This window comes from Mesoplodon densirostris, chromosome 3 (genome assembly GCF_025265405.1).
Source record: "Mesoplodon densirostris isolate mMesDen1 chromosome 3, mMesDen1 primary haplotype, whole genome shotgun sequence".
Classification (NCBI taxonomy): domain Eukaryota; kingdom Metazoa; phylum Chordata; class Mammalia; order Artiodactyla; family Ziphiidae; genus Mesoplodon; species Mesoplodon densirostris.
Genome location: NC_082663.1, coordinates 153,686,874 through 153,711,910, shown reverse-complemented (window position 1 = coordinate 153,711,910; position 25,037 = coordinate 153,686,874). Strand labels below are relative to the sequence as shown.

General features: G+C 45.3%; 3 protein-coding genes across 8 annotated transcripts in view; 1 reads left to right on the top strand and 2 right to left on the bottom strand.

Moving 5' to 3' along the window:
- Positions 1 to 402: 402 nt before the first annotated feature.
- LOC132485845 (26S proteasome non-ATPase regulatory subunit 10-like) lies at positions 403 to 1,152 on the bottom strand. The gene has a single exon (XM_060092445.1). The coding sequence runs from the start codon at positions 1,136 to 1,138 to the stop codon at positions 458 to 460; it is 681 nt and encodes a 226-aa protein (XP_059948428.1). The 5' UTR covers positions 1,139 to 1,152; the 3' UTR covers positions 403 to 457.
- Positions 1,153 to 2,666: 1,514 nt separating this feature from the next.
- KIAA1191 (KIAA1191 ortholog) lies at positions 2,667 to 16,477 on the top strand. 6 transcript variants are annotated; one of them, XM_060094827.1, is made up of 9 exons: positions 2,667 to 2,757; positions 3,831 to 3,943; positions 4,187 to 4,273; positions 6,749 to 6,927; positions 10,273 to 10,393; positions 12,516 to 12,640; positions 14,475 to 14,581; positions 14,774 to 14,916; positions 15,026 to 16,477. In XM_060094827.1, the coding sequence occupies exons 3-9, from the start codon at positions 4,246 to 4,248 to the stop codon at positions 15,232 to 15,234; spliced, it is 912 nt and encodes a 303-aa protein (XP_059950810.1). In that variant the 5' UTR covers positions 2,667 to 2,757; positions 3,831 to 3,943; positions 4,187 to 4,245; the 3' UTR covers positions 15,235 to 16,477. The 6 variants fall into 6 exon arrangements, with proteins under 6 accessions (XP_059950810.1, XP_059950812.1, XP_059950813.1 ...); XM_060094829.1 differs by lacking the exon at positions 4,187 to 4,273; XM_060094828.1 differs by lacking the exon at positions 3,831 to 3,943 and having other exon boundaries at positions 2,671 to 2,757.
- A 111-nt stretch (positions 16,478 to 16,588) lies between these two features.
- SIMC1 (SUMO interacting motifs containing 1) overlaps positions 16,589 to 25,037 on the bottom strand; it is a 107,422-nt gene continuing 98,973 nt past the window's right edge. The window contains exons 8-10 of the mRNA XM_060092444.1: positions 24,270 to 24,426; positions 23,999 to 24,083; positions 16,589 to 17,399 (exon numbers count right to left, since the gene is read on the bottom strand). Coding sequence (XP_059948427.1) covers positions 17,137 to 17,399; positions 23,999 to 24,083; positions 24,270 to 24,426 — 505 coding nt within the window. The 3' untranslated portion in view covers positions 16,589 to 17,136. The remainder of the gene's footprint in view (positions 17,400 to 23,998; positions 24,084 to 24,269; positions 24,427 to 25,037) is intronic.

Here is a 25,037-nt window from a genome sequence, read left to right as displayed (position 1 = left end):
CATAGGCCTCTGAGTGGGCTTGAAAAACGAGTTACGATGTGTTTCAACTGTATGGAAGAACATTCTAGAATCCACCTAGAAACATTTGGCAAAACAGTTGGCCTGGTGCTATTGGGGTTGTTCTGCCTCAGAGGGGGATAGAGGGTGCATGGCAGGGTGCTGAAGACTCATAACAGCCACAGAATCACTTACTCAAAGTTAACCAAGATTCAATACAGAATAATATACAACAGTAGAACAATCTCAATTATTATTATTGTTATTCAATGCCTGGGAAGCAAGTTGTAAGCTAAGAAAAAAAATACCTCAGCAGGAACAATAGTCAACATGTTTATAAGACTTGGAAGATGAAAAAACTTCATCATTCATAGATGACGTCTTGTGCACAAGTACATTAGTTTCCAGGGCATTAGGGGACAACCACAAAACATACAAAGTAAGAGTAAATCCAAGCTGCTTAACTTTCCACCATTCTCTTGAGTATTAAACCCAGACCACCTTTGGCCACTTGCAGGGGTGTCTTTTCTTCTTTATTCTCAATGTAAGTACTTGCTCCTTGGGACACCAGCTGTTTTGCTACTTCCACTCTCTCCTCATCACAGGCTAAGTGTAGAGGAGTGTTACCCTCAGTGTCTTGGATGTTTGTGGAAGCTTTGTAGCACAGAAGAATATGAATCATCTTCAAGTTACCCTTGGCTGCTGCCCGGTGCATTGCTGTAGCCTCATAATGGTCCTTAGCGTCTGGATTAGCCCCGCTTTCCAGTAACATGACAGCAATCTCATTCCTGTTTTTGGAAGCTGCATAATGTAGGGGAGTACAGCCATTTTGATTGACAGCATTCACTTGAGCACCTTTTCCCAGAAGAGCTTTTACAATCTCATCCCAGCCAGCGGAAGCAGCAATATGAAGAGGAGACCAACCTGCATCATCTTTATCATTCACTGGCACTCCAAGTTGCAGCAAGAATTCAACAATTTCTGTATGTCCGGCTGAGCATGCCCAATGCAAGGCAGCTCTGCTGTCCTGGTCAGTCCTAGTGGCCAGGGATTTACCGGCCAGGATCCTCTCCTTCAACTCCTCCAGCTTCCCGCTGTAGGCCAGGTTGCAGACCATTAGGTTAGACACACACTCCTCCATTTTGCTTTCACAGGATCTCGTAAGGCTTCAGTTTTCATTAATTTGGGGATAAGACTGAAACAAGGTGATCCTGTCTTGCAATTTATATAAAGGTGCTAAGTGCTCTTTCCTCCCCTTCTGACTAAGATGTGATGTGTATGCCTTCCTTGTGATGGAGGAGGGCAAGGTGTCAGCTTTGTTCCCACAGAGGGCAAAAATCATGGCATATTTTAAAAGTTGCAAATTTACAAAGTAACACTTTTTTTTGAGAATCTATTTTAATTAACTAATTAATTAATTTTTGGCTGCGTTGGGTCTTTGTTGCTGCGTGCAGGCTTTCTCTAGTTACAGCGAGCAGGAGCTGCTCTTTGCTGTGGTGTGCCGGCTTCTCATTGCGGTGGCTTCTCTTGTTGTGGAGCACGGGCTCTAGGTGCGCGGGCTTCAGTAGTTGTGGCTCACGGGCTCTAGAGAGCAGGCTCAGTAGTTGTGGCACACGGACCTATTTGATCCGCAGCATGTGGGATCTTCCTGGACCAGGGCTTGAATCCGTGTGCCCTGCATTGGCAGGCGGATTCTTAACCACTGTGCCACCAGGGAAGCCCTGAAGTAACACTTTTAACATGAAAAAAAAAACAAACCCACACTGCAATGTAATTGTGCTATTTATAAGCTAATCACAGAATTTAGAAAAGACTCTAATTACTGGCATATTCAAGTTTAAAGGTGCATGAAGAAAGCCTCTCAGTCCCGCCAGTAGGCCTGGCCAATGGTCAAATGCTGAAATCTAAAAGTCAAACCCAGCCCCAAGCCCCTATAGCCCTCTTGAAATGAGCCTTGATGGCAAGCTTTGGACATGTGGATAGGTTGTTTTTCAACTTCGTTTACTTCCTGAACTTTATTGCTTTGTCATATTTGTAAACCCTTTAAGGAAAAAAGAAGTCTTCAGGGTATGACAGTTGAGCTGGCACCTCTCCAAGTGTCACTTTCCTTAGTGTAAAAGGGAAATAATGTTACGACCACCTTACCTAGCAGAGGCAGGTGCTATTTGCTTCCCCTTCTGGTTCTGCTACTAGTATGAACCCTGCCTAACCCAGCTGTTCCTGGAAGAGGGTCCCTGCTCACTTCATCTCTTCTTAGTCAAAGTGCCTTTGCATCTCTCCGAGCCTCAACTTCCCCTCCGTGAAACTGGTTTGAGGGTGTCACTTTACTATGCCACCTCCATCTGCCCTCAGCCTGTCACAGACCCAGGCATAGAATGCTAGTCAAAGGTAGCTTTTCGTCTGGGAGCTGGCAGTTTCCACACACGGAGCTCTGACCCCACCAACCCGCAGTGCAGCTAAGATTCTGGGGCTTTCCCGACCATGGACTACAACTCCCAGCATGCATCGAGCCCACCCCCGCCAAATCTCGCGTGAAATCACTAGGCCGCTGGAGACTTTATCGGGAAGGCTGTGGGCCGGCAGCCTGTGGTCCCTCCCTGTTTGGTGTCTGGGGCCTTCTGTGTCGCCACGGGCACAGCGCCGCTCACACCATGGCTTGGGTCCCGAATGCGCCACAGCCTCTCGAGAGACGTGGGTCCTCGGAGCCTCTTTAGTGCCGGAGCTCGGGCCGCAGGCGGCTCCGCGGCGGCGGAAAAACAGGTAACCAGATGAGCCGGACCGGACCCTCCTTGGGGCTCGGTCCTCCGCCGGTAAGGAGGGGCGTGCCCCCGTCCCCGCCATCGAGGCCCTGGCCCGGGCCCTCGTGGTGTCTCTCTCCTCTCCCCTTACTCAGGCTCAGATCTTTGCCGGACCGCTCCGTGCATCTCTCGCCCCGCCTTCTGGGGTCCCCCCGTGGGTTTTCTCTGTGATGATGCCCCCGCAGCCCCGGCACCGGGCTTCGCCTCTACTTTACCAGGCCGGCCTTGTCCCGGACCCTCCATTTCTCGCCCTTACCTCCCAAGCCTCCTACTTGACTTGCCCCGGGGAACTTTAGGCTTGTGCCAGGCCCTGGCCCTGGCCCTAATCGCCTTAATCTTTCTTAACCTCGCCGGGTGGAAGAGGCGTTTCACATCCTGGTGGCATTGTCCTGTATCTTGTGAAGGAGAAGTCAGAGCTCTGCGGGGGAGGGGGGAGGGGACGGGCACTGGGAAGTGGAAGGGGAGGTGTCGGGTCGGAATGCTGCCTGGACCCCGAGGATGGCCGACTTTGGTTTCTGCGATACTGTTTAATGAGGAACTAACGATTTTGCCTTCTGAGCTTCATCAGGTTAGAGCGGGGAGTGTAGCAAGCTGAAAAGCAAGTAATTTGGCTTTCTCGGAGCTTTGTTTGAACTCCCCTGTAAAATGGAGATGAAGCTACCTGCCTTACAGATAGGCCACTTGTCTGTAACCTTGGACAAATCACTTCTGCTTTTTAGTTTCCTTTCTTTAAATTGAGGGTAAACAATGCCTGCTTTGCAAGGGTTGCTGCAAGGGGTAAAACACAAGATAAGTGTTGTATAAAACCCTTATGAATATCAGTCAGTACTAGCAGCAAGGAATGAATTTACCCACTGTGGTTCCCTAGTCCCTTGCTGTGGGTCAGGTTATTTGGACCCTGAGCCCTAACTTATTTAAAAACGAAATGAGTATAGTATCTCTTGCAAGGTTGTTACAGGGAATACATGAAAGTACAGGAAGGTGTTTGGCAGACGCTGAAGGCCTGCGCCAATGCTGGTTGTTTGTCGTTCTCAGAACCTCTGGAATGGATGGACTCTTCCCGAGCAGCTTTGCTAACTTGCAGCAGCTGAGCAATGTTCCTCATTAATATCTGTCTGTCAGCATAATCGTCACATCATTTCACTCTGGTAAGGTGACCGTTTCACTGTGTATGGTGTCTTTGTCATATCACAGGTGTTAAGATCAGTGACAGGTACAGTGAGACCTTTGACTTTATTCTTTTTTTTCTCCCTCGGCATGTTTGTCCCTCTTTTGTGCGTGTTTCAACCTTGTAACCAAGCCATAAAACGCTGTGTGCCTGTCAAAAGAACAGCATTGGAGCTATTCTTTGGTGTTCACTGTAAGAAAATGCCCTTTGTTGTTTTTATTAGGTGGCAGGGACTCAACTCTGAATTCTGTATAGAAAGAGCACCTGGATCCCAGTCTTTCAATGGCTTCGAGACAACCAGAAGTGCCTGGTAAACCTAATTCTTTTTGGTAAAGTTATGTTTTGCCCTTAACATTTTGAGCTAGACAGAAACTACTTTTTCTGAACCACATATTAATAGTAACTCTCTGCCACCAGGAGAGTATTTAGACTTAATAGATTGGCATCATTTAAATATTATCTTATTAACCACCCAGCCAGGGTATGAACCCAAAAATCTAACTTGAAAGAGAACAGTTATTTCACTTAAGGGTATGACAGATTTGTCACTTTCCTGTGTATCAAATAAAAATTTAGAATAAACTGCGTAGTTCTTAAACCAAAATGATTAAACTCACCCCCTTTTTTTGTGAGGAGGAGATAGGAGGGTGGGAGGAATGAAAGTTTGGGCAAAAAGGCACCAGCCTGATTTCAAGGCACATTGAACTTAGTCATGAAAATGCTCACTGCAACATTTAGTGAGTCCTGGGTCTGCACAGGGTGATAATTTCTGGGTTAGTGAAGTCATTGATTCCTCCTTGGACTGTTTTAGTGGGAAGGGCTAGTGACTTTTAAAATCTGAATCACTCAATTTTTGATTCTCAGTAAAGTATAGATGATACTGCCTGTCTCTCAGGTTTGCTGTGAAGATCAAATGTAAAATACATGAAAATGTGAGTTAAAGATGAATATACATTTACTGCCCAGAAAATTTTTTGGTCTCTATTTGTGGGAATTTATCTCCTAGTAAATATTAGCCGACTTTATTATTATTCTTAGGAAGACTATAGGGATGGCTCTTGGGATGAGTCTTTAAGATGTTTCTGAAATTGCTCCCAAATTAAGTGGAGTCATAGGAGTCTCCCTTGTGTCTCCCAATAAGGATCCATCTCTAGTCTCTAACTTCATCAACTTGTGTTTTAGTTTGTCTTTCATTGTCGTGATGACTGTAAACTCCCTGTAAGCATCCTGGCCGCAGGGTTGCATGCATTAGGTTAATGCTTGTAGTGTGGGGAGCATGGAGTGTTGCATGGCAGGTGTGAGAGCTGGTTGAGATCTGTGTTCCAGCCCCCACCTCACGGTTGCTAGCGGGGTGTTGCTTAAGATCTATGCCTCAGTTTCCTGAGCTGGAAAAGGGGAAGAATATCTGCTTAATGAGGATTAGGAAAGATGAGGCGTGTAAGTTCCTGGCAAGGAAGGGTACTTGGTAATTATTATTTGCTTGTTTTAATTGAGATAATTCACATACCATACAATTCAGCCATTTAAAATGAACAGTATAGTGATTTTTAGTATATTCACAAGGTTGTGCAACCATCACCACTGTCTAATTCCAGAACATCTTCCTCACCTCCAAAAGAAAACCTTGTCCCTTTAGTAGTCACTCCTGTGGCTCCTCCCTCCCCCCAGGTCCTGGCAACTACTAATCCTCTTTCTGTTTCTATGGTTTTGTTAGTAATTGTTATTAATCATAATAATAATGGTAACTGCTTGGCCCTCTTGTTGTTTACATGGAATGTCTTTGCTGGTTTTGGACTTATTGCCAAACAGGTTGATGTCTTGGAGAGTGTGATTGTGTAATTATAGCAACAGGATAATGTCACACTGAAGGCAGGATCTGGACGTTAGTTCTGCTCTGAAAGGATCAGCAAACAAACAAAATGAACTTTGCTCCCTGGTCTCGCAGAGCTGAGTGTGCCCTTGAGGTGGGGAGCCTGCGTCACTGGGGCATTCCGCCAGTCCGTTCCGGTGGACAGAAATGGCAGGATCAGCTGGCAGTGCTTTGTGAGAACCACTGTCAGTAGTTTCTGTGATGGAAATTGGCTCTGCCATTTAAGTCATATAGAACGTTCGAAACTGTTCTAGAAGCTGCTGGACAGCATATTATTTGACATATTTCTTGTCATGGTGCTCTTGGTTTCTTAGGTGAGGTAGTAAAGACAGAGGATTTGCCATCTCTGGGCCTCATTTCCTCATGTATAAACTGGGAACAAGATTTCATGGTTTTTTTTTTGGCCATGAGGCTTGTGGGATTTTAGTTCCCCCAACCAGAGATTGAACCCTGGCCCTCAGCAGTGAGAGCGTGGAGTCCTAACCACTAGACTGCCAGGGAATTCCCAAGACTGCATATCCTCAGTTTTGCCTGAGTTGAGAGTCTCGGGATTGCCACGGGCTTCTGTGGCCTAAAGAATACAAGCTTTGAAATCAGATTGGTTCGGGTTTTGATTCCTTACTGCACTTTGAAGTTATGTGACCTTGCTCAGGTAAATTGACATTGAACTTTGGTTTCCTAATCCATAAGAATGGGTTAGGGCTGCTGTGTGGGTTAAGTGGCGAAGCCAATGTGGGGCAGAGAGGAAGGAATTTGTAGTTTCCTTACCTTGACTGGATTAGCTCTTCCAGAACAAGCTATTCTTGCTCTGTCCCAGAATAAGAGTGTTTCAGAGCTTTCCTGCCTACAGATTAATTTAAAGCTACTGGTATGTTCAGCTGATGAGCCCATCCTGACCGGTGTGTCTGTTCTTAGCTCTTGAGCCTAGTGGGCCTCTAGGCAAGATGTCCCTGCCCATCGGGATGTACCGCCGGGCATTCAGCTATGATGATGCCCTCGAGGACCCTACGCCCATGACTCCTCCTCCATCGGACATGGGCAGCATCCCCTGGAAGCCAGTGATTCCAGAGCGCAAGTATCAGCACCTCGCCAAGGTATCTGACCCCGCTGACTGCGTTGGCAGGCCCAACCCCTTCGTTCTCCTTCCTCTGCTCCAGAAGCTGTCAGCGGCTCCTGACACCCATAGAATTGGGCAGCCACCAATCCCTATATATGTTATGTTTTCTGTAGAGTTGGTAGGCCTTTTTCCTTTTTAATTCAAAACTAGAATGGCTGTGTCTTCTACCTGAAACACAACCTCCCCATCCCCTCTCCTCCCTGTCCTCCCCACCCTCGTTTCCACAGTATTAAATCCAAGCTCCTTAGTCTTAGTCTGGCTCTGCATGGTCCAGGTCCTGTCTGCGTTCCCTCCCCTCCGAATCCACCCCCCACCCACCGTGATCCAACCACGCAAGTTACCTAAGATTTCTTGTACTTAATAGGGTATTTGATGCCACTAAGTCTTTGCTTCTCGCTGCTCCGATTGCCTGGAATGTTCACAGCCCCCATCCTGTCCTCGTACTTCATCTGCCTGACAGATGGCATCCTTTAAGTCTTAGCTCAACCATCTCTTCTGTGATATTCCTCCGTCCTCCCAGTAAGACTGTCACCCCTCCTTTTGAGGTCTCCAGTGTACTGTGGACCCCTGTTACAATCCTGTGTTACTTCATTGCCCTCCATTAGCTTCCTGGGGGCAGGGGCCATGTCTGATTCGTACTCCATCTACAGTATCTAGCAGAGGACTTGGCATAAAGTAGATTGCAAAAAGATGCTCATTGAGTGATGAAAAATTGGCTCTTTCCTGAACATATGCTGTGCTTTTCCTCATGCTGTTCCTCCTGCCTCAGATGCCCTTTCCCACTGCCATCCTATGTGAGAGCTGCCTCCTTTGTAAGGCCCTCCTGACATGCACACACATGCACACACGTACCTCGTTACACACTGATCTGCTCTCCAGCCCTTTTGCGCAGTTGGGCTTCATGGGTTCTGACATGCTTGTTGCAGGCTTGTTTCTGAAGCCTGTGCTTCCTGACTGCAGGGACTGTGTCCCTCTCGCCTCTGACTTTCCAACCACCAAGAATGCCAGAAAGGTGGTCCTGTTGCCTGAATAAGCTAGGCCCACCCAGTTCAGATGAATCCTTTTAAGCTGCAGCTATAGTTGCGCTGCACTTTGAGCTGTGTGACAGCTAGGTCCTGACAGCAAGTACCAGTAAGCAGCTGTCTTAGCAGACCTGGGTGTGAGCCACCTAACTATGCACCAGCTGTGAGCTTGGGCTTCACCCCTGAGCCACAGTGTCTCTGTGTGAGAGATGAAAATACTTTGTCATGGAGGTGCCGTGGGGATTAAATAAAGGAGGACTGGAGGGACTTCCCTGGTGGCGCAGTGGTTAAGAATCCGCCTGCCATTGCAGTGGACACGGGTTCGAGCCCTGGTCTGGGAAGATCCCACATGCCATGGAGCAACTAAGCCCGTGCGCCACAACTACGGAGCCTGCACTCTAGAGCCTGAGAGCTACAACTACTGAGCCCACGCACCTAGAGCCCGTGCTCCGCAACAAGAGAAGCCACCGCAATGGGAAGCCCGTGCACTGCAACAAAGAGTAGCCCCTGCTAGCCGCAACTAGAGAAAGCCCGCGTGCAGCAACGAAGACCCAATGCAGCCAAAAATAAATAAATAAAATAAATAAATTTATTTAAAAAAAAAAAGAGGACTGAAAGGCCTGGCACATATTCGGTGTGGAGCTGATGTTGTGACTCCGTGCTCCCGGCTTACCTTCCCTTGGCAGAGCTGTATGTGATCCTTCCTTTCTAATAAGTGTAGTGTCCCTCCTGCCTCCCCACCCCCACCCTGCCCCCCTCCATTAAGCTCTCAGAACAGGGCGCTCCTTGCTATGAAAGTGTCCACTACAGCTCTGGGGGAAGTTCCCTATATCAGTTATCTACTGAAATCTGACTCAGTCAGTTGTTGAGGTGGAAACTTTACCTTTTTTTTTTTTTTTTTTTGCCGTCCGCGGGCCTCTCACTGTTGTGGCCTCTCCCGTTGTGAAGCACAGACTCCAGACGCGCAGGCTCAGCAGCCATGGCTTACGGGCCTAGCCGCTCCACGGCATGTGGAATCCTCCCGGACCGGGGCACGAACCCGTGTCCCCTGCATCGGCAGGCGGACTCTCAACCACTCCACTGCGCCACCAGGGAAGCCCGAGGTGGGAACATTTTGTTTAAAAAGTATTGGCAGTACTAAGGGGAAAGGACCCCCTTAGCTGTCTGTGATGCCAAAGCAGCAGACTCAAGGGACTGGAGCAGAAAAGAAGCAAGGCTCCTGATAGCGCTTGGGAGGGCAGCCCACCACCCTCTTCATTTATGAAGGCTGCCGCTTGCTTCTCTAGGCAAAGAATAGGCTTCCAGTTTTCTGCTGTGTCCCAGCTGGAACAGCTGACAGTTTGGAACAACTGGCCTTTCTAAGGAGAGCTCAACTTGACTCATTACATGCATTCTTTGGTTTGTTCTAACCATCCATGCCCTAGGCATCCATGTCCCAATCGTCAGCCGTCTTACAAGTGAGAAAGCAGAGGTTCAAGTTTTGCTCGAGTAAGGTCACAGCTGAAGAGTTTAAATCCTGTTTTGTAACAGGGATACAACATTTCAATACTTCCTTCTACTCCCCTCCTTTCTGACCATCTTTCTTCTCAATTCCTTTGGAGAAGTAGAGAACAAAGAGTAAACCCAGTCCACTGCTTCCAGTTAGTCCTGAGCACGGTGTCAGGTGTTTAGATTAAGGAAGGCAGCGTGCTCCAGCCCTCTCATGTTAAAGCTGAGGAGCTACGTAGACTTTCTGGTTTGTTTTAAAAGACTGTTATTGAACCCTTAGAGCAGTGGTCCTCGAAGTGCGGTCTCAGGGACCAACAGCATCAGCATCACTTGGTAATTTGTTAGAAACAAAATTCTTGAGCCCTACCTACTGAATCAGCTCTGGGTTGGGGCCCAGCAGTCTGTTTAACCAGCCCTCCACGGGATTCTGGTGCTTGGCAAAATTTGAGAACCACTTAGCGAATGCAGTGATTAATTAAGCAAAAGCAGGCATGGTGCTTGGTACACAGTCAATGCTTAGTAATAGTTGTTTCTTCTGTATCCTTAGGGGCATAGTGTGTTTTGGACAGACATAGTCTGGAAAGATAATAGAGCTCAGAGCTTCAAACTCTGGCTCTCCCACTTTTATAAATACAGGCTATTCGTATAATGTCATATCTTTTGTCACTGTGGATAATACATATCTAATAGGGTGTGGACAACCAAGCCCCCCTTCACATATTTTCTCCTGTATCTGATCACTCCCAGAGGAGTAAGTTGAGGCGTGTGACTCCCTTGTCTGGCTCAGGTGCCTCCTTGCCCCTCTTGAACAGGTGGAGGAAGGAGAGGCCAGCGTCTCATCCCGTGCCCTGCCATCGGCCATTGATGGTGCGGACAAGGTCCCCGTGGTGAAGGCTAAAGCTACCCATGTCATCATGAGTTCTCTGATCACAAGTAAGCACTCTGCGCTCTCATAACTGGGGGCGGGGATGAGTTTAGGCTTCCTACAACTAGCTGGGGGGGTTTCTGCAGACACACTTGCCTTAACCTGTCCTAACCCAGCCTGGCAGAGGTCAGTCTAGCTGCTGAGTCATCACCAATGTTGAAGCTCCATTTAGGTGGAAGACTTGCCCAATGTTAAGCATCTCAGTTGATTTAGGTGCACTCCCGCTGCTTCGTTGCTACAGCCTTATTTTCCCATATCCATCAGCGTGGCCTTGGGCAAGTTGCTTAACTATTGAGGCTGTTTCCTCCTCCGTGAGGTGGGGAATCTGGCCGGCAGGTGGAGGGGAGGATTAGATGGCACCAGTGCTCAGTGGCCGTGAGCGGCTGCTGATACTCTCTCGAGCTCTGCTGGAGAAGGAGACACACTGAGACATCTCCCACCGCCCCTGCGCTTATTTTTTTAAATTAAATGGCTCAAAGTTGTTCCTCTTACTGGATCTTGAGGCAAGATTGGTGCCTCAAGTGTCTTTGGTCTTAAGAATGTGTGATTTGTGGTCCTGATAAGACTGGAAACGAGAGCTTGAATTAAAAAAAAAAAAATCTTACAAGTTAACTAAACTTGTTGATTCCGGAGGGCCCTTCTAGTTGCTTCTAGTGGGAAGTTAACAATTATTAGATATACAGCTCTGCTTGTCAGCGGCAGCCTCTGCCAGGGGCAGGGCACATAGAGGTTCTCTTTAGTTGGCTCAGTTTTGATGTTGGAAGCCCTTGTTTATCTGCTCTGGAGGGCATCAGTTAGTCTTGGGCAATTCCTGAAGAACTCACCCAGGAACCAAAAGTCCACACTCTTACTTGGACTTTTTCTTATTCACACATAAATGCACTGTTTGAATCAGCAACTATTGCTTGTATTTTGCAAGCTTGAGAATGTGTCCTGGCAGTGTTAGGAAGCTTAGTCATTGTTCTTTTAGAACAGTGTAACTTCTTTATTGAAAATAGAGTCTACTAACAGTATAGAACATTATAGCGCCCCAGTATATATTACTATCACTCAGATACTTATTTGGCTTAGTCATTTCCACATATATGCATATTTTTATATAATTACAGATATAATAGACAAACCATTCTATCAATTTTTTTCAATTAATATTACGATGAACTTTTCATGTTGCTGTAGTCATAAATTAAAAAAAAAAAGATGCATTTAAAATCCTGGTATTTTAAATACCAGGTACCGAATTCATTAAATCCTTTCCTGCTTTTAAAATTTTCAAGTGACTACCTGGCAAGACTGGAAAACACCTTTATACATTTAGTGTGTGTGTGTGTGTTTCCTTTGCTTCTATTTCTGTTGGAAATAAAGTAGTCCCTTAGAAGGGGAATGACTAAGTCGTAAAGGACATCTGGCATCTGGACTTTTGGTCCTCAGCTGCCACATTCTTGTACATGGGGGTGTATTACATAGTGTGTGTACAGATTAAGCAAAAATTCCACTGTCAGTCATTCCCAGGTGTAACTGACGTTGATGACAAGATAATCGGGTCAGACTGCCCTGATAGTGAGTTGAGTCTGCTTGCTGTGCCAGGCACTGTGGTGGGCAGTTTTACACACAGGAAACATTGGATCAGTAGACCTTGGTTAGTTTAAGGCACATTCTCTCTGGTTTGGATCCAACTGCTACTTTGGTGCCATCTGGCCTAAATGTGGCCCATTTCTCTTTGGTGAAGATCGTAAAGAGGGTGGTGAGTATCTCTGAGGAAACTTTATATTTGGAGAACTTGCACTGTTTCTGAATGTCAGCTGCCTTCTCCATGTTGCATTTCTGAATACAAAGAAAATGTCCTAGGGTATGAGAGGAAGGTAAGGAGTGTTTCCCTGGAGGTTATCAGGCTGTCCCTTTAGGAGTAACCTGCTCTTTAGCTTGGTGTAAGGGAAGGCTTCTTTCTGCTTAGGCTTCATGTGAGGTTCAGAATTCCTGCTACGATGCCTGTCTGGGAGAACTCTCCTTCTCGGATGGCCAGTGTGTATGCTCTTGCTCCCGGGGAGAACAGTGGATATCTGTGTTCATCTCCCCCAGTTTGTGATGGGAGAGGGGGATGGGCATGACTGTCATCTCCTCTGTTCCCAGAACAGACCCAGGAGAGCATTCAGCGTTTTGAGCAACAGGCAGGGCTGAGAGATGCTGGCTACACACCCCACAAGGGCCTCACCACCGAGGAGACCAAGTACCTTCGAGTGGCAGAAGCACTCCACGTAAGCTTGTTTCTTAGGAGCTTTTAAAAAACAAAACCCTCATCATTCACAGCTTGAGGTGTGGCTGTGGTTTTGAAGTTACCAGCTCAGCTAGTTGGGGGTGTGGAGAGTGGTGGAAAGAGGCTTGAGGGAGGAATTTAGAGCAGGTTCAGTCCCCCTTGTGGTCGCACTTTCTAGCTGAAAGCTCCTGGGCTCTTAGCCTCGTAGTTTCTGCTTATCCATCTATAAAGCTTACTGTTCCCCTTACTTCTGTTTCGGAGGGTCAGATGAGATTCCGAGCTTACACAGGTGATATGTGTGAGCACGTTATGAACAACAAAGCCAACGTGGGTCACTGTGTACCAGGGTGATCGACTCTGAGGGCGAGAAATGGGAGTCAGGCAACCTCAACAGAGGTAACGCTGGCTAGAAAGGAATGTTATGCTCTATGTTTAATTTTTAAAAAATTAAATATAGAATTGGAATGTTTTTGCTTTCATTTTTAAAATTGGAACGAATGGAGAATTTTCAATAAGGTTAATAATGACCAAATAATTGTATGAATAAAATAAAATAGTTTCAAATGATTTTCTTTCAGGGAATATCACTTTATACTTAATAGTGCTTTTAAGATTTATCAAGCACTCATACTCACTTCATCTTCTTATTAATCCTCTGACATAGATACTATTATCCATGTTTTATAAATGAAGAAACTAAGGTCCAGGGTTATGTATTTAACCAGTCACAGTACCTGAAATCAAGTCTCCTGATGCCGGATTTCCTGTTGGTTTTTCTCCATATTCCAGAGTTGCCTGAGAATCTGGCTCCTGAGGGGCTCACAAGGAGGATCATGATATACAATACATGGAGGAGGAATAGTGGGGGTTAGTGGCCTGTGGGCAGGGATATGAGACGTTGTGGATGGCTGCATTTTGTAATGAGCATCCCAGATGATGTTTGCACACTAAACTTAAAACCACTGCTGTGGCGGCTCAGGGTTGGCACCAAGTTGACACCAAGTCCAGCTTAAGCTCTCAGACAAGACAGATCCTTCCGGAGAGGGGCACTGTCAGCCTTTGACACTGAGAACTTTCCAGGGTAGGTGTCAGTCTGAATTCCATTTAATGGTGGAACTGAATCTGGCCCACCTTCTACATCTTGGCCATAGGAGTAGAACATGAGGATGGCTGAAATGCCAGCTCACGTAACTTGATATGTTGCGTGTTGAGAAAATTCATCACGGTCATTTGTTTGAAGTATAGCCTGGGCTGAGCATTGGTGTACTAGACACAGAGTACGGAGACCGTATGGAAGCCTTGACCTAGGAGCAGTGAGAAGTAGGCTTGTCTCCCCTGCTAGACTGCTGGTCTGTCTGTTAGATGTCTGTTTACAATGCTGAGGGCAGCCGGAGTGCCTGGTTATGGGAAGGAAGGGCCGCACAGAGGGAGCATTTAGCTGGAGGGGTTAGCGGCCGAGTCTTGGCGCTGAGAGGCTGGGGATGGCGGGGTGTGCGTGGGAGCGGCAAAGAGGGCAGTTGAGGAAGGCCCGCCACCGGGGTTCTGGCTCGTCCACTTATTGGCTGGTCAGTGTGGGACAGTCGAAAGCTCTGGTGTGGAATTAGTTCAGAGATGTTCGAGATATGCTGTAGAATGAATTCCTTTTTTTTAAAAGATGGAACTCTGTCTAGTATGGCAGAATCAAAGGAATATCTTCCTATAATCCCAAACTATTCCACCTATTAATGTTTCCTTTTGCCTGAAGTTAGTGTGAACCAGGTTGTTTATACCCAAACTTAGCTGTTTTGTATTTGCTGTGATTTTTAAAAAGCCTCTCTTCTTACCCATCTGAGCAGAAACTAAAGCTCCAGAGCGGAGAGATAACAAGAGAGGAGAAGCAGCCGGCCTCCACCCAGTCCACCCCAAGCAGCAGCCCCCACTCGTCCCCTAAGCAGAAGCCCAGGTGAGCCCTTCCTGCGACCCCCACCCCCCAGCAGCTGTGGGCTAAAGCAAAGCTAGTGCCACGTCCAACACTGGGAGGTCAGCCTGTGGCTTCCGAGCCAGGAGGGGGAGCTAACAGTCCCTAGTCTTGGCGTGGGACACTTCTAGAGGTGTAGGAAGAGGATGTGTTACCATTTCGTTCTTTCTCTTCCAGAGGCTGGTTCACTTCTGGTTCTTCCACAGCCTTACCTGGCCCCAATCTTAGCACCATGGATTCTGGAAGCGGGGAAAAAGACAGAAGCTCGGCAGATAAATGGAGCCTCTTTGGACCAAGATCCCTCCAGAAGTCTGATTCAGGTAAGGCAGCCCCTTCACAAAAGAGAGCAGTGTGGCGGGCATTTTACCATGTACGTTGGTAGCTGCTTACTAATTTTGAAATCGCTTACTCTGTGGTTTACTTCTGTAGGAGGTTTTGCCATCCAGGCCTACAAAGGAGCCCAGAAGCCTTCTCCAATGGAACTGATTCGCACACAGGCCACCCGAATGGCCGAGGATCCAGCAGTGTTCAAGCCACCCAAAATGGACATCCCAGTGATAGAAGGGAAGAAACAGCTGCCGCGGGCCCACAATCTAAAACCGCGGGACTTGAATGTTCTCACACCCACTGGCTTCTAGAGCTCTTTCTGTTCCAGGGACTCTGGATAGAGGTGTCTTGAGCCCAGCTCCCCTTTACCTTGGCTCTGACATAGGAAAAGTTTTGTTTTCTCTTTTTAAAAATCTCTCAAACTGAGGCTAGAGCTGGAGACATAATTGGTTTTTGAGAAACATTAGTGCAAAGCTTGTCCTTGTGTGGAAGAAGCCATTTTGTACTGCTTTAATTTAAAGTTAGACTAAACCTCAGCAGTGATGTATGGGGACCTCATTAACTATTTTTGTATCATTTACCCTACACAAGAACTTTGATCATTACTTACTAGGTAAATAATATTTGTGTTGTTCCAAAACCAAGGCTTCTTGATTCCTTTACCACTGTCCATGTGCGCCTGGACAAATCATGGCGTAGAGGCGTTCACTGACTAGTTTAGACAACGTTGGCCGTCTTGGCTGTGCTGACACTGTGTGCTCCAGCCTTGTCGGGGACCCAGGATCTGTTTGAGATCTGGGTATAGTTAAGAGCCAGCCTTGGCAGGGATCCTGTCTGTTTTCTGCTGAAACCGGAAGCTCCTTGCTTTTTGGTAGACCTCATGGATCACTTTGTCCTGCAGCCAGTTCTTACTGTAGTACCTCTTGGGCCAGTGCTGTTGGAGGGATGCTTCTCTTGTGTGTGTCACAGAACAAACACTAGCCTTACATATCCTTTGTTGCACTTTAAAGTGAGATTAATTTAACTCCCATTTGGTTGAAAACTTCCTAAGGGAGAAAATCCAGTCTACTGGTTTGGTATACATAAATGGATGTTAAACTTTCTTAAAGGAGGGGGCAACTGCAGTTCGAGTATAGTCTTGCAGTTCATACGAAACTAACTAATGTCACCCTATTTTGAGTTTCTGGTTCAGGCCAGGGCCTGAAAAATTTTTTCCTGGGAGGTGGAAGAATTAAAAAATTTTCTGTATGCAATCATTTTCCCCCCAAATGAGCCTCATACCTTTATAAACACGTACCTCACTGAGGAAAGGGACGAGGGGAACCACCTTTTCATTTCTCCTCACTGTACATGTTCAATCATTGTCTTGAACACTGTCTCAAATTCCTGCTGTCTTTTGCTTTAGACAGTATGGTGGCTACACAGGGAGCTGAGCTGACCTTCCCACAGAGATGCCCTGGAGTCTAAAATGATCAGAACAGTTAATTTATTTGTGTCTTCTGTTGTGCTTGTATCTCTTGTTTTGACAATAAAAATCCTTACTACTTTCTCAAATGTGGATGGAACTTTTTTTGGTTCTGTTAAGAGTAGTTATTCCATTCTGCCTGCTCGCAGTCATGAAACCGAAGCGTGATAAACTTGGTATTTTGAAAAACCATTGCCTTTTTATTGTATGCTTTTAACATCAAATTTTTTGTAACACACTCAACCTTTTTGTTTCTACCCCCTTCATTACATTAGATCTTGACAGACTGGCCACAAAGTCAAATCCATAGGCAATATCACAGGTCCAATATAGGATGTTTGTTTTCCATTAGGGAGAAACAAATATGTCTCTCTTTCGAAACAGGTTGTCAGTACCTTGAATGACATAACATTGATGTCTAGAATCTGTTCAGCACACGGATTCTTTTTTCACATCTTGAAATGTTAAACATATAGTGCATATAGTATTACCTGTTTCAAAAAAAGTATAGATAAATAATTTATTAAAAAATATATACACCTTATATATTTAAGACATATCTGAGAACAGGCTAGGATAGGATTATAAAAAAAAAGATATTTACTAAACAAAGTTATTATAGCCTACAGATAAATAAGATAGGTTTGGTCCTATAAGATTTTAAACTACTTTTTATACTTTTAGAACTTCCAAGTAGTTTGAGATGCAGTTCAGGAGGTATTCTTGGCGTTCAGTGCTTAGAAGGACCTCAGGGTCTGCTCCAGGCCTGTGGAGAGGCGTCTGTGTCGGGGTTCAGGTCTGCAGCATAGAAAAGCAGGAGCTTCAACAGGTGCACCTTGTCTTGGAGCTGCGGGACGAGCGGCTCCCCCAGCATCTGGACCAGGCGGCTGCGGAAGGCCTCAATCTGTTTCTCCACGTCCACCACTGTGATGTCATCTCCTTGCTGGGGCTTGGGCTTAATCCTTTTGATGATTAAGTCTTTTCGATCGATCACTGAACTCCGTAAGTGCTCTGCAAGAGGGAAAGAGTCAGCGCAACTGTTCTGAACTGCTTTTTATTCCTTTATGACTTGGGAAGATGTCCAATTTTGGTAGGTAGGGTCTAGGCAAAGACTTGTTGATGAGTTACGAGGATACAAGTCAAAGGGCATGTGAGTACCTGTGGTAACTCCATTTCCAGTCCATTGTTCTTGGTTCTCTCTGGACCTCAAGTTTTACGTATTAAAAGATGTATTTCAAAGTCATTTTTATTTTTTTCAGAGTAGTATATGCTTTAAGAAAATCAAATTCTACTCAAAGGCTTTTGTCCCCTGTGACCGTTCTCCCCCAGTAGCAGAGTGAAATAGAGCATATTTCCCTGCTTAAAACCCTCCAGATACTTGCCTTTGCTTTCAGAGGCCAAACTCCACATTGTTCTGTGGCCCAGCCTGCCTGCCAGTCTCCTCTAGTCCTGCTCTCCTTCTTACTACCCGGACCTTACCTCCAGTTCTTGAAACAAGCTCTTCCTGCATCATGGCATTTGCACTTGTTCTCTCTACCTGGACTGCTTTTCCCCTAGACCTTTGCATGCTTACCTCCTTCTCATCCTTTGGGACTCAGCTAAGAGGCCCTCCCTGACTAGAGTGAGCTGCTTCCCTCGTTTCCCCAGTGTTCCTCTTCATCACAGCACCTGATTTATTTATTGGGTTGCACTCACCAAAACTATAATTGTTTTTGTTGGCTTGTCCACTGTCAGGCACTGTCACTGCAGCTAGAACGTCAGTCCATGAGGGCTGGGCCCAAGGCTCTGCCTCTGATGTCACGCACCGGGAAAGGGGTGTACATCCTCATCTCTTCCGTGTTCTTGCTGATCACCAGAGAATAACTAGACAACCCCAGTTGTGGGGCATTCTACAAAATAACTGCCCTGGACTCTTCAAAAATGTACATATTACGAGAGACAAGTAAAGGTTGGGAGCTGTGTTAGATGACAGGAGACTGAAGAGCATAACAACCAAGTACAATGTGTGATGTTTGACTGAATCCTGGCCCAAAGCAAAACTGAACACCTATAAAGGATATTATGGGCACATATTAGATAATATTCAATCAAGGATAAAAAGAGTGGGATGATGAATAGTTGTTAGGTAGGGGAATATTCGTATTCTTAAGCTGAAGTATTTAAGCATGAAGGATTATGACAGTGCAACTTACTCTTAACTGGTTTAGCAAAAAAAAGAAAAAGAAAAAAGCATATAGATGGATCAATAGATAAACCAAATGTGGCAAAATGTTAACAGCTTATGAATCAAGGTAAAGGTTATATGGGTGTGTGTCGTACTATGCTTTAAACTTTTCTGTAAGTCCAAAAATAAAATACTGGGGGAAAGTACAAAGGTCTAAAGGTATCTCATCCCAAATCCATAACTCAGTCCCAACAAGGTTCTGGAAGTGTGTGGAATTGAGGGACAGGAGCTCAAGGTTACATATAAGGCAAATGAAGTGAGAAGAGCCCTGCAGCCCTTCTGACTCCCAGGTGTGCCAGAGGCCACAACAGTATCATTTTCTCTATCTCATTTATAAAATGGGGGTAATGGCACCTTCATTAACAGGGCTATTAGAAGGACTGAACTACCGTGTCCAGAAATTTGGGAAACATAGAAGAAACTGAAAAGAAAGTACAATAAATACACTGTAGAGTATCCAAAAAGTCTGAAAACATAGGAGGTGAAGCTGCCTTGAGATGTCATTACAGGGCCCTTTCAACATTCAGTCAACAAACATTTACAGTGAGCACCTACTCTGTCTGGAACTGGGCTAGACTCCGGGGATGCAGTGGGATCAGAGCCTTGGGCCCAGCCCTCATGGACTGACGTTCTAGCTGCAGTGACAGTGCCTGACAGTGGACAAGCCAACAAAAACAATTATAGTTTTGGTGAGTGCAACCCAATAAATAAATCAGGTGCTGTGATGAAGAGGAACACTGGGGAAACGAGGGAAGCAGCTCACTCTAGTCAGGGAGGGCCTCTTAGCTGAGTCCCAAAGGATGAGAAGGAGGTAAGCATGCAAAGGTCTAGGGGAAAAGCAGTCCAGGTAGAGAGAACAAGTGCAAATGCCATGATGCAGGAAGAGCTTGTTTCAAGAACTGGAGGTAAGGTCCGGGTAGTAAGAAGGAGAGCAGGACTAGAGGAGACTGGCAGGCAGGCTGGGCCACAGAACAATGTGGAGTTTGGCCTCTGAAAGCAAAGGCAAGTATCTGGAGGGTTTTAAGCAGGGAAATGTGCTCTATTTCACTCTGCTACTGGGGGAGAACGGTCACAGGGGACAAAAGCCTTTGAGTAGAATTTGATTTTCTTAAACAAAGCATGTACTACTGAAAAAAATAAAAATGACTTTGAAAAGACAGAATGGCTGAATAGAGTGGGATAGGGAACATGTGGGTTAGGAGCAAGAATTTGGAATTTATTAATACAGGAAATTCAAAGAAGCAAAGGTTGGCAGTGCGCACCTAACCACCATCCAAGGGGAGGAAGTCTTGGCCAGTGGACTTGAACCATTCTGGTCCAGTTGGCAAGGCCTTGGATTTTATGCTTCAGTACAGGAGAGTTCTTACATCGGAGGTTCTTGTGATTATTGTGTGAGGTGATTTATGTAAAGGGTTTATTTGGCACAAGGCCTGGCTCAAGATATTCTGGCTAATAGTATTATTAGTTCCTGGATCAACACTATTATTTTATCATCATCATCGTCACTACAGGAATCTCCAATCTAACAGTCACACTGAGCTCTTTATCTTCTCTGCAGATCTTCCATTTATCTCCACGTCAGCACTGGCAGAAGCCTGGGCGTCATCCTTCAGCCTCGGTCACCCACGCCCTGTCACACTGATCTTCAAAGTGCTTCTGATCCTTCACTGCCTTCCCCACTGCACCACCCACACCCTTGTCACCATTATCCCTCCCCTGACCTCTCTGGTCCTCGGCCAAACTATTTATCACACATCAGGCAGAGTGACCTTACTTAGAACCACTTTGATGGGTTCCCTTCACTCTGAAATCAAGGTGAAATTCCTTAACACGAACTCCCTAACAGGAGGGCCCTTCACGCCTGCTCCTGTCTAGTACCGTGGTCTCGTTTCGTGCTATTCCCCCCTTGCTCACTGTATCCTAGTCCTACCAGTTTACTCTATGTTCCTTGGACTCATTAAGCAACTTCTTGTCTCAAGGCCCTTGGACATGCTGTTTCTTCTTTCTGGGAAACTTTTGCCTCCCTATTCGCCTGGCTAACACCGGTACTTCATATCTCAGCCCAAGTATCACTTCTTCAGGGAGGCCTTCCTGGGTTCCTCCGTAAACAGTTAAGTCCTGTTTTGTGCACTTGTACTTTCCTTCACAGCATTTATTTTCATTGCAATTATATATTACTTGTGTGGTGGTTTGTTTAGGGTCAATCTCTTTACTAGACAGTTAAGCTCTAGGAGGGCGGGGGCCGTGTTGGTCTCATTCACTGAAGTTTTCCCAATGAGCCAGACACAGAGGATGCATTCAGTAAATATTTGTTGCCTGGATGAATGTATGAACTTAACTGATCTTGCCTGAGTCTGCTTTTCTCCCCTCTGTGGACAGGGTCCCTTGCAGGAAGGCTGTATGTGAGACTCTCCTTGGAGTGAACAGGTGTCTGACTTCCGCGTCGCCCTAAGTGGTCCAGCAGAGCGGAATTCAGGAAAAGCATGCATTTCATTCATTTAAATACTATATGTTTAAATTCCTAGAATTCATAGTTTCAAAATATGAGGTTCTAATTATTCATAAGCATCAGGAAAACTCATGGCATTATGGCAATTCATAATTTTGCCGAGGCTCAGACTTGAGTTGCATGGTTGTGGAACTGGGGTGTGGGGGATTGATTCTCTCAGCCAGAGAATGTGAGCTCAGCCGACAGCCCAGCATCCACCTCTCAGTGGGGCTACTCTGCCCTCTACAGAAACATTTACAAGATGTGGGGCTTCAAGATATACTTCTCCCCAGGGTCAAGGGTAGATACAAAAGTATTTTAACCATGTATAGAGAGTTTAGAAAGTGGGGGGTCGGAAATTCCTTAGAATCTCACCTTCTAATCTCACCCAGTGATTTCATAGAAAATTAATTCCTTCCAGTGTGCTTTCACCATATACAGACTTTGGCAACAGACCTGGCTCTGCATTTACTTTCCTCTCAGCCTTTGTTTTCCCATCTGTGAAAGGCGGGTGGTACTCACCTTCACAGGGTTACCGGGTTAGATAAGCCAGTGCATGCTCATTTACCTATGCTCCCTTCCTCTCTTCCTCCATGCTAAGAGGTTCCCATAAACATAGGGCGAGCTTAGGCTCCCCAACCTCTTCCCTTCTTCCCCCACCCTTGGAGCTGGACAACTCCGGCCGACCTCAAAATGCACTCAACAATGTCCTCAGCCCACTTGAAGAGGACAGAGATGACTAAGGAGCCCTCACAGTAAAATGCCTACTGACAGGGACACTGACCATTTCAGGGAACATTCAGCTGTGTTCTTTGTAGTTCTTTGTAGGACTGTGTTTTCAAATTACTGGTTCTAAATATTTTTTTCTCCTTCTTAACTCCTGGTCTCCAAAGAAGCTGGAAAGGATGTTAAGGATAAAATAGCATTGGAACACACCCCGTTTATTCTTGGTCAATATACAGTGTTCTGAGGCCTTCCTCTCTTTTATTCAAGGCAGAAGAATATTCTGTAATAAAAGTAGATCCCATGTCCATCTTAAATTACTATTGCCCATGACCCAGGTGTATTCCCTGGGATGCAAAACAGAAATGAACAAGAAGTGTTAAAGGTGAACTTTAAGCGAAACTGAGCTGCTTTAATATTAAACTTTCAGCTAGATCTCCAAAAGAAACAATTACATAAACCTCCATGAGGCATGGAATTTGCCTTTGGGGTTTTGTTCTCAGAAGGACACATACCTTTCTTTGAGCGTGTTAAAAAATGCATGCACAAACCACACAATTACATGTCGTGACCTTGACAATGCTCTCTCTTATGTTTTAGTTACAGGCGCCTGAAACAGAGAAGACCCTTGTAGCCTACTCCTACTGACTGAGCGCTTTCTACTTTTATCTCATGCCCATTAGCAATCAGTCTTGGCAAGTTATGTATTACCATCCCCGATCTATAGAAGGAAGAAACTGAGGTCTAGAGACATAAAGTTAGCTGCCCAATGCGGAGTAGGTGATGGAGTTGGGATTTAAACCCAGACCTTCTGTCTTAAATCCAGTGCTTTTTTAAATGTTTCTGTAACAGCTTCCTCAATTCCAGGCCCAAGAGGGTGTAAGGACCATCTTATCTTCCCAAGTGCCATTACTGAGCTAAAATCAACCTCAATATGATCATGGCAGGTAAATTATGTATGTATGTATGTATGTATGTATGTATGTGTGTGTGTGTGTGTGTATGTGTGTGTGTGTTTATGCATTCCCCCCCCCTTACTGATGGAGAATAAGTTGGACATCGTGCCCCTCAATACTTCAGAATGGATTTTCTAAGACCAAGGATATTTACTTTCATAAGCCAGGATAATTATCAAAAAATATGAAACTTAATATTAACACAATACTATTATATAATCTACTTAAAATTTACCAATTGTCCCAATAATGCACATTATAACTTCTTTTTTCCTGGTTCAGGATCCCATCCAGGATCATGTTTTATGTTTAATATTCATGTGCTTTAGTTTGTTTTTAATCTGGAACAGTTCTTCAGTCTTTCTTTGTTTTTAAGACATTGTGACTTTTGAAAGTACAGGCCAGCTACTTTGTAAAAGCCCTTCAATCTGGGTTTGTCTGATGCTTCCTTCTGATTAGATTTAGGTCATGAATTTTGGGCAAGAACACTACATAAGTGACGAGGTGTCCTTCTCAGGGTATCACATCAAGAGGCATGTCAGTTTTCTCCCCTGAAAACTTACTATCTTTCCTTATGTAATTAATAATTACATTAGTTTCCCCAGGGACCACATTAATCCTTGGCTAATCAAATCATTCTTATTTGAAGCAGCTATTCCATCATTATCCTTGTCAATATTTGCCCCCTGAGTGTTAATTAGTCTAACTCTTCCAGATCCTCACGGATCACTGGCTTTGCCTGAGACTAGAGCAGAGCCCTTTCACAGACTTAAGAGTGTCTTACAACTTTTGCAAGAAGTACATTTTTACTTTGCCACTGATTTGCTCTGTATTTGCATCATATTCACGGATATTTACAATGTCCGAGTCAGTGAGCAATCAACCCAACAAAGACGCTGCAGTGATAGGCCAGGGAAAGATGCCAGGGCCAAATCAGGTCATTACTAAATCCTTCTCATGTTAGAATGACTTTTGTCTACCTGCACAGCCTAATAATTGTGAGGACCACTGTAGTATCTGCCATAACAAAAATACTATGTGAATTCTTCTGTTTCACAGCAGCGATTCCGGCTATGTCCTTCCTTGTTCCTCACAGTTACACCAAGGAACAATGGTTTACTGAAGCTAACAAATTAGAGTCCCTTATGTAACTTTAATTCATAATAATGTCCACTGTGAGACTCCCACACCATCTGGTTTGTGACCAAATGCTCCTTACCTCTTAAAACATGTTGGTAACTGGATAACAGAAACTGTAGATGCTCAACCAGTTCATCCCATGTCTGCCACTGGGTTTTATCCGACTGCAGAGATAGTAAAAGCAATTGGTAATAAATGCCTTCCTCAGTTAGAGGCTTTGTACAGTTTTCAAGTCACTTTTACATAATGTAAAATAGTGTAAAACACTTTTACACTTTTACATAATTTACTTAATCAAGGATTAAGGAAAAGGTGTTCTAGGCCTGGAACTGAAATAGGGAAAAATGTACCTGACACTTGAGCAGTGATGTGGAATTGTTCAGAAAATAGAGGGCCTGGGCCAAAGACAAGGGCAGGCGGGTGGGTGTCTCACAGCTGTGGAGGAATATGATTTCCAGCACTTTACAGCGCAGAAGGTGGCTCTCCATGGTAGTAAAGAACATCTCTCTGTATGGAGAAGAGATAGAGAGAGTTCATCATCACAATTACTGTTTCACAGAACATATACCACAATTCTCCCTGAACGCTCTAAACTTTGCCCTAATCCAGAGAAGGCTAAGAAGGAATAGAGTGAAGGCCTAAAAAATCACAAAGCTTGTAGACAGGGCAGAAATGGATTTGTTCATGAATTAACAACTGTCAGAAGGAGGGAAAGTCTTTGATATTTGAAAAAGACTAGTTTAGGACACGTTAAGAAGAATTATATCATACTGTAACCAAGAGAATTAATCATGAGATTACATATTTCTGAATGGCCATAAGGTGCCAGGTACTGTTTGGCAGAAACAAGGAATAGTAAGAGAAATAAAAGAGGATATTGCTCTCAAAAAGCTGATAGTTGAACAGGGGCAAGAAGTATGCAACAGGAACCTACATAAAGTGCAGGGCAAGTGTACCTATATGCGAGGTGCCTGAGGCGCTCTACAGACACAGAGAAGAGAGCACGTTTGGTCAGGGGGCCGGAAGCAGCCTCCGTATGGAGGAGGTAGCACTGCTGGCGGTGGTCTAGGAGTAAAGAAGGCCCGAGGCAGGAGGCATTTCAGTGCAGGATAAACGTG